This window comes from Electrophorus electricus, chromosome 20 (assembly GCF_013358815.1).
Source record: "Electrophorus electricus isolate fEleEle1 chromosome 20, fEleEle1.pri, whole genome shotgun sequence".
NCBI classification, from domain to species: domain Eukaryota; kingdom Metazoa; phylum Chordata; class Actinopteri; order Gymnotiformes; family Gymnotidae; genus Electrophorus; species Electrophorus electricus.
This window is the reverse complement of record NC_049554.1, coordinates 4,055,001-4,063,997: the sequence shown is the minus strand read 5'-3', so window position 1 is coordinate 4,063,997 and position 8,997 is coordinate 4,055,001. Positions and strand designations below refer to the sequence as shown.

Here is an 8,997-nt window from a genome sequence, read left to right as displayed (position 1 = left end):
GCTACTTGAGGAGTCCATATGGAGTGGGGTGTACGGGACCGCTGTTATTAAAATGGAGACAGTGAGACAGTTTGTACACTCCACTCACTCCCCATTCAAGCCATAAAAACCTGGAAATCAACTAAGGATCCGCATCGGGCGTGTTTGAACACAAAAGGCCCAACACCATGCAGTGCTATGGTCCAGCTGGAGGTCCAAAGCTCTGGGTCTTTCTCCCTCACACACACAAACACACATATATACACACATAGAAACTCACACAAAGAGAAAGCAGTGAGAGGTTGTGTGCACAAGCTTTTCAGAAAAATGGACTGAGAACTGAACGGAGGTCCCTGATCAGCTGTTTCTTGGAGTACAACACTGCGATTTTTGCTATCTGTACATCTTTAGAACATTAGATTACTCCCCGAAATGTTGTATAGACCGACAGACAGGTTTCTCTGGAAACTGTGTGTACTTCACTTCAATTTAAATATCTCTAAAGTTACAGTACCCTGCAGTTCTTCATCTGGAATCTTCTTCAGATTTTATATGTACTACACAACAAAAAAATTAAGGGAACACTTAAATCACACATCCGATCACGATGAACAAAAGATTCAAGCCGAAATATTTACTGATAGAAATTGCGACATCATTGTTGTTGACATTTTGTTCTCAGTTGATGGAAAGCAAAATCATAGACCCATTGAGGGCTCGATTCAAAATCAGGCCAAAAATCAAAGCAAAAAAATGAAAATCACAGGCTGATCCAATTTGCATGAATTTCATCACGGCAACTCATCATGCGTCTTGGTAGTGTGCATGGCCCCCATGTGCATGTATGCATTCTTGATAACATGTGGGTTGCTCCTGCTGACATAGTAGATGGGGTCCTGGAGGTATTCCTCCCAGACCTGGATCAGTGAGCTCCTGGACAGTCTGGTGACAGCGTTGGATGCACTAACACCACGCCCCAGAGCTTCTCAATTGCCTTCAGGTCTGGGGAACGTGAGGGCCAGTTAATGGCATCGATGTCTTCATCATCCAGGAACAGCCTACACACTCAGAGGCTGGGCACGGACCTGCCCACGCATGACCAGAGGGCCCACTGCACCAGTACAAGGTCTGACAACGGCTCTGAGGATTTCATCCCGGTCCCCATCAGCGGTCAGAGTACCGTTGGCCATCACGTGATGGTTTGTGTGACCCCCCAAGGATACACCTCCCCAGACCATCACTGACCCACCGCCAAACCCATCATGGTGGATGATCTTGCACACAGTAAAACGTTTATCTACAGATTCGGTCATGTGTGTCACGCGTGCTCAGTGTGAACCTGCTCTCATCTGCGAAGAGTACAGAGACCCAGCTCTGGACCTGCGAGCACAGACCCAACTAGAGAATGTCGGGCCCTCAGATCAGAAACGAACACTCTGGTATCCTACCGGAGACGGGTTCTGGCAGTGCTCCTCCTGTTCCTCTAGCATAAAAGAGCAGAAACGGATCCTGCTGCTCGGTTGATGGCCTCCTAAGGTGCTGTGCAGCTCTCCTTGTGTAATGGGAGACATGGCAAACATTGCGAGAGCACACCACAGAGGGATGTGGCATCCTGGAGAAGCCGGATTACCTGTGCAACCTGAACGGGCTGCAAAAAAAACCGCAGCAAGAACGCTGGAAATCGGCCGAGAAGGCTAAGGAGACAGCAATTGTCCGTGGTCGCATCCTGCAAACCCATTACCTGGTAACCGCTGTTGCCCGTCTTGTGAACCTGTTGTCACTTTCATTTAAACCAGGAAGGTGAAGTTGATTCACAATCTCTCATGCTTCCTAACTGGACAGATTGATGTCCCTGAAATTGAACTGATTTCGTATACTGTAAGGATTAAGTGCTCCTTTTTTTAAGCAGTATGTATAGATTAGCTTTTGTTTCAGGGTCACAATTATGTCACCCCAAAATTCCTGTAGGTAGAATCTAACTAAAGGCCTCGTCAGGAAACATTTCTCCATAGCATCATGTTGTGACCATCTATAAAAACACACATGCAACATCTGAGGTCAGAAAAGCGTACAAAACGCGTCCCATGGCCCACAGTACACTGCTGCCACCATTTGGCTGACTTGTACACTGCAGGAAAACAGATTGGCACTAGGGAGAGTACTCATACTACATAGTACGATGCAGTACCTCTCCATCAGAGTAAAAAAAACAAACAAACAAAAAAAAAAACTGGCAGCATTCATATGTGTTAAAACTAAATCTAAATTTGTTCCTGCAGTGGGTAATGCAGAGGAAGTGTGTGACCTTGTATAATTTTGATAGTACTACACAGGAGAAATACGTCCTAATAGCTGAAACAGGGCCTAGCAAATAGTGGAAGCTAGCTGGAGGCATTAAGCATAACACTAGCATAATACTAAGTGGGTCCTACAAACATCATCATTTTTACCTTTGAGGTTTTTTGGGTTTGTTTTTTTTTGTTTTTGTTTTTTTTTAATAACACCCCTGACAAAATGCCCCTAAAATACAATTTTAATTAGCAATCAGACAAAAGTAATTATTACTGCAAGACACAAAGACGACAGCATTCATATGAATAAAAATGTTTCTTTACTTATTTACAAAGTCAGCAAATCGACACGTCTATTTTCCCGATGCCAAAAGAGAGTCATTACAGGCGTAGTGTTGAGAGGCGGGGTGTGAAGATGGGAAGATGGGCCTGCGCCTTTGGAGTGATCAGCTTGGCCCCTACACGATAACCACTGATTGGACAACACCGGTAGGGAGAGAGGGAGTGAGCGCACGTGAGAGGCGGAGGTGTGCACACTGTCCCTGCATTGGTTTATTCATTCATTCGGGTGCTGTGTGTTGTGGAAATGCAAGCGCAATGTAAGTAATCAGGACAGGGCAAGGCAATGATACTGAGATTGTATATGATAACACTGTAAAATAATTCGCTGATCAAAAACTGCACCTGTGCCTTTTGGTAGGTGGAGAGAAGCAGCTTGTTTGTTTACCTTTTCAAAGAATGAAGTACAATATTCCTTTGCGATGAAAAGTATAAAAATAAAAATAAAAAATAAAAAAAAAGTCAGTCAATCTCTGAGAATGAGATTTACTCAACTTCAGTGAATCGACTAGCTATAAAAGTAGAGACTCTGCAAACAGAAAATCATAAAAATTAGTCTACTGAAAGAATAAGCTCAACGATAAAAAAAAAAATCTTAACTGTAGTTTGGTCAACACTTGAATCTTCAGGGAAAACGAAGGTTTTAAACAACTCAAAGAACACATCGTATAGCTAATTAAGAGAATATTATTATTATTATTATTATTATTATTACTATTACTACTACTACTACCACCACCATATTCTATTCTGAGGTAGTTTAGCAGGAGATGGGAGACGTTAACGTTAATGGTGAAACTAGTTTACCAGTCTGGGTGGCAAGTCTTCCATTTATTCCACCAGCAACAGCAATCTAACATTAACCTACTAAAGTGGTGTGACGAGCGGCGACTGTTAGGACATCAGCAAAGCTACCGAGTTAGGGGCCAACATGACAAGCCCACGTGGAGCACGCTTTAGCAGGATGGAGATGTTCACAGCTGCTATCGTCATGGTACCAAAAGCTTGACCTCGCTTGCCGTGTCAGTTCATTTTTCATACCATAAGCGTAGTGGAAAAGCACGCGATACGCCAAATAAGACAACGTGATTTAATGCACAATCACGCAAAGTAAATTTCACCCGTTACACAACACCGACTCGAGCAACGATCGATCCGGATGAAAATAATCCAAGTTCGGGTCACACCTCTCTAAATGTTTCGTTCGTGCGTGCCATGAGCCTAGTTACAGTTTGAAAGATTTGCAGGGTACCGTAAAATGACACACGAGAACTACAGGTAGATGACACTGGCTAGCAAGAAGAAATTCAGTCTGCATTGTACATACTGTTCACATTCAGCTACAAACATGTTTAAGCCTATCTACACAAGATCAAGTAAAGCGCTGTCCAGAAAGTGGCCATTTTGACTGATGATCAAGTTGATTTTTCGTCTGCCTAGAAACAGTTATGGGCAACATTTTTATTTAAGCAGCTCTCCTTAAAACACAAGGAACTACCAACTTACTTATAAGTCACACACAGCCAATGCTTAAGGAAATTAGGCACATTAGCGTTCACAAAGCCTACACAGGACGTGTGAGCAAATCGTGCTCACCAACATGTAGATAAACAAAGTCCACATTTACGTGCAAACGCGCGGCCACTGCACGCACACATGGGCCCCTCATCTTAGCTCGCAGGTCTGAGCCACAATCAGTCATGCGCACTCCAAGCTTGCGAGTAGTGTGCGGGGAGGGGGGCAATCACTTCTCCTGCAGAAACGTTCCAGTGTTCCCCAATTTAATTACATCTGACTCAGCTCGTCAGCCATCAACAATCCGCCTTGTGTGAGCTGGGTCGATAGAGAGGTGCACAGCTCGGTGCGCTGCCAAGATAGCTGAACTGCAACCCTGCCATCAGTCACCACAGAAGACATCGCGGGGAGATTTCGTGGAGCGGTGCACCATCCTACATTCACCATCACTGAAAATTTCTGCTCTGCTCTGTGTTTTTGTTTCAAATTGCGCATGGCTTCCAAGCAAGAGCGACCCAAGGACTATGTGGTTTGGATCCAGAAATAAACTGAAGGCACTTAAATATCTGCAGGGAACAATGATTCCACCTCCCCATGTAAACAGCGTGAGCAAGCATTTGTCCAGAAAAGCACTGTACAGGCTAAAATAAGTCATTCTGCTTCATAATGGAGTATAAATTCAAGCAGCAATTGCACTAGAGACTGAAGACGTTATAATTTGGCAGATTCTTCTGACAATCAAGTTCAAAACGGACAAGCGAACAGGCCAGAGACGACCAGGGCGTGGCAGGCCCTGGTCGTGGCAGGCCTGACTCCGCCCCTCAAGGCGTAGCAGGAAGTGTAGGTGGGTGAAAGTGGAGGAGTCAGTCAGAAGAGGAGGAGTGACTGGCGTCAAAAAGGGGTTGAACTAAATGAGGAAGAGGCTGGCGGGGTTGTCTGGAGATGAGGGGATGAAGAAGATGAAGTGTAATTTACAGTAGTGCACAGAAAGGACTAGTGAGGAAACAGAGGACCTGTGGGCACCGCTGCCTTGCGCAAACACGCAGTGATTCTGTCTTTGCATTGTGCTGTACACACACTGCCCCAGGCAAAAACCCATCAAGGACTTCAATTCTGAATTTACCACACTGCCCTGGGTCATCAAACAATGTAGTGGCTGCAGTTAAGAGGTCACAATAGCATATATGTCCGATTAACAATGTGCATATGGGTGACGTAGAGTATGTTCACAAGCGAGGCACTGGCCCATTAAACTGCCTTAAAACAATTAAAGCTTACACGAGTTGAGGCAGTGGTTGGTTTGTGAGTTTTTAGTAGTGCCCACTGGCAAAGAGATTAAAGAGGTTTTAAAAAATGAAAAAACTGTGAAGGCAGTCACTTTACAGATGATGATTATGTTTATTACGACTGCTTACTACTGTGCTATAAACTATATCAAAAGTTCATTCTTGCATTTAAACAGTCATTATAATGCTTTTTCCCCCCTCTACGGAGTTTAAAAGGGCAAGGTGTGTAGTGACCGGATTCCATTTTCGCCGCACCCTCTGGAGACCATTCCTCAATGGTGCGCATATACAAGACGCAGGGAAGAACACTCTTACAGGTGAATAAAACAATAACAGGCCAAAATAAATCGGCATGTAGCTTAGATACCTCTGACTCCCTGACCCCTTAACGAGGCCCGGGTTTCAATTTGTTCAGCGCTGACCTACAAACAGCACAAACTCTAGCAAAGGACGTTTCCACAGCAAAAAAAAAACAAAAAAACAAAAAACAGCAGCCTTCCACACACAAGTTGATATATTTTGAGAAATGCTAACAATTGAGAATTCCTTAAAGCAAGTTCAAATTCTTGTCTACATGACAAAATCTCTCAAAATTACAGTATGGCCACCCCCACTGTAATCCTGAAATCTTATTGTAAGACAGAGACCAGAAGTGCAGATATCTAAAAAGAGGCCTCAAGCCATTGTTTTTAGCAAAGCTTCAACTAATCCTGCCACTGGAATACAAGTGGCATGTGCATAAAAAAAAAAATCCCATCCCATACCAAAAACGCCTGACGAACTCTGCTCAAGAGAACCATATCAGCCTGCCAACACCAATGAGATCTAACTGTTGGACTACACTCGTTCATATTATGGAGAATATTCTGGAATGCGTTCTTCTGTAATTGTGACCCCTCGTGTTCCTTCGGTACATCTGGTGCCAATAAGGGTGCCCAGTAGCTTTACAGTTCTATGCTGATGCAGGCTGCCCCATTTGGTCTGAACTGCAGGTTGAACGTACTGGTCAAATCGCTGTTGGACGCAAAGCAGTGCCATGACCTGAATGGCTTGAAGAAGGGGAGGACAAACAAAGCTCTTAAATGACCCTCGCAGGGCACACAAAAACAACGTTAGGAGCAGGTGCTGACGCACGAGAAGAGGAGCCTGAAAAAATAACAGAGCATGAATGTGTGAAATCGGACAGTGGGGAGTGCATGCAAGGTCACTAAGCAGGCATACAAACCGGAGACTATAATTACTGGGCAGGCCAGGAGGCGTGGCCTGAAGAGGGCCAGGATGGCAGCTTAGTGTAGGGCTGGGCACTGAGGTCCACGGCACAGCCGGGCGGGACCTGAGCGGCCGTGTGCTGGGCCAGGACTCGGGTCAAAGCACGGCTGTAGGCGGGGCTGAGGAAGGAGCCAGCCCGATGGGCTGGGCTCAGGCCAGGACTTGGGCGTGGAGCAGAGTTTCGGGCCGAGAGTTTAAAGCTGCACGTCGGGCCCTGGTCTGGTCGTGGGGGCGACATGGCTCTCGGCTGCAGGGTAGGGACGAGCGTCTGGAGAGGGAGTCTTCTCAACTCCTCCGGGACTTAGAGTGCCGAATTAGCCACTGCAGTGTGATATCTGAGAGCAGTAAAGAGAAAGTGGGAGGGAGAGACCTTTGATGCATGGGTAACATTTCTGCTTTAAGTAGAACCCGAATGATTCAACAGCTTTAACACTTTTAATATTAGTACAATATCAAAAAACAAGGTTTAGCCAATACGTAATAATTACTAGTAGCAGGTGCCAGTATAGCAGTACATTTTGAATGTGGAATAGTATTACAATTATGATGTGACGATACGGGCACTCAGATCAAGTGGTAGCAGTTCATTCTGGAACATGAAAAATTCCAGAACCACTTATTGCTGGAGGGTTAAAAAAGCTGTTACATCAGTGTGACAGACCGGAGAGTTTTATTAGCAGACGCAAAGCTCGGATGAGGTTTTAAACCCATCGGGCTACTTAAGCTCGTTACATTTCTAGCCCTCCTTTCCTGTCTTTGTGTTTCTCTCCCCGCCTGCCTCTCTTTCTCTCCCTCTCGTTTTGACTTCGTGGTGGGCTTTTACTCGGCATATTGATTTCCTCATTACATTGTCATATGATACAGGGATACACCAAACAGCATGAGCCACCACAGTTTATTATAAAATGAAATATAGGTACCACCGATTTAAAGAACCTGCCGTAATATCACAAGTGTTGCATTGTGCAAAGCAGCTCATTTGCCAACAGTTCAGCGAGGGAATCCATCCTACTCACCTATATTGTCCTTCTCCTTACATGACACAGAGTAGCAACAGATTTCTCGATCTTGAATGGCTGCCAAGTTCCTGAAAATAAACAAGGGAAGCCAAGAGATCTTTTGTCTATACTCAATACAAGGCCGGGCTCATCGAAATGAAACAGAGCGAGATCTGGCAGTGGTATTCCATCACAGAACCAAGCGCAAACAGACCTCCCTGTGTGTAAATTACCTGTGTAAGCCAGTTAGGGAAACAGCCAAAGGCAAGAGAGAAGAAGTGAGCATTGACAGAAAGGAGCAGGATAAGTGTATGGCTTGGATTACAGCAAGTATGCCTGGCCAAGTTTTTCATTTAATGTGTCATTTTGTTTCATTCAATTTTTGTTCATCGTAAAAAGTTCAATGTTTTCTATCTTTCTGGAGATTCAATAATCACAAAGTTTTAGCAGTTGGTTTTAGAAAGCATTTTAAAAATTACAATAAATAAACGAACGGGGGAAAAAAAAAAAAAAAGACACTGGACACTCTCCTACAACTACATTCCTGAAATGACACACCAGTCCTACCTTTGGGGTTTTTGAAGTCTGAATTGGGGTAAACTTTAAAAAAAAATAAATAAATAAGGAAATACATACATACATACATTAAAAAAAAAAGAACCAAATAGCTTCACCTAAGTGGACGAAAGGGAATCTCACATTTTCTCGATAAGCTGCTTTTCATCCAGAGCATCGTTGAGGTCTCTTTTGTTACCCAAGACGAGAACCTGAACAAGACACACAAAACAAAGCACGGCCCGTCAGTCAGCAATGCTTCTGCCAAGCAGTAATGATACCCAGCATGTGAACGGCCATAACACATTAGCGTCTCAATCTGATTTAGGTAAGATTATACATGAGGTTAATGTCCGTCTAAGCCAGGGCTGGAAGAGCCTATGAGTTAATCATCTCTGAATACCACATAAAATACATGTTTCAAAGAGTTTCAGATCCTTATACATCAGTGTTAACAGCATGACGATTTTGCAGCATGTAGTTATGATTTTTGTTTTTGAACAGCGCTTCATACTGGAATGCCTTGAAGTTGAGGTTTGTCTAACAGATTGTGCAGCTCATTTCTGGAGGGCTCAATCTTGTCCCGGTCGGCAGCGTCTACCATATACCTGAGAAGAAAACAAAGTCAGCAAAAACACAAACATGCATGTCCACATTTCCAATTATGAATTAATTATGTAAGAGAATGAAGTGGACTTTATGGGGGATGACCAGGACAGACTAAACCAAATTCTGCACTGTTAACAAGCGTTTACTAGAGGTGTA

The 8,997-nt window shown here is 44.1% G+C and overlaps 1 protein-coding gene across 2 annotated transcripts in view; it reads right to left on the bottom strand.

The window, feature by feature from the left end:
* Positions 1 to 2,567: 2,567 nt before the first annotated feature.
* arl8bb (ADP-ribosylation factor-like 8Bb) overlaps positions 2,568 to 8,997 on the bottom strand; it is a 21,897-nt gene continuing 15,467 nt past the window's right edge. Inside the window, exons 4-7 of one of the 2 annotated variants that reach the window (XM_027024938.2) lie at positions 8,747 to 8,840; positions 8,377 to 8,444; positions 7,696 to 7,766; positions 2,568 to 7,014 (exon numbers count right to left, since the gene is read on the bottom strand). In XM_027024938.2, the coding sequence (XP_026880739.2) occupies positions 6,965 to 7,014; positions 7,696 to 7,766; positions 8,377 to 8,444; positions 8,747 to 8,840 (283 nt within the window). In that variant the 3' untranslated portion in view covers positions 2,568 to 6,964. Of the gene's footprint in view, positions 7,015 to 7,695; positions 7,767 to 8,351; positions 8,445 to 8,746; positions 8,841 to 8,997 lie in introns of both variants that reach the window. The other variant, XR_004775362.1, reaches the window with a different exon arrangement.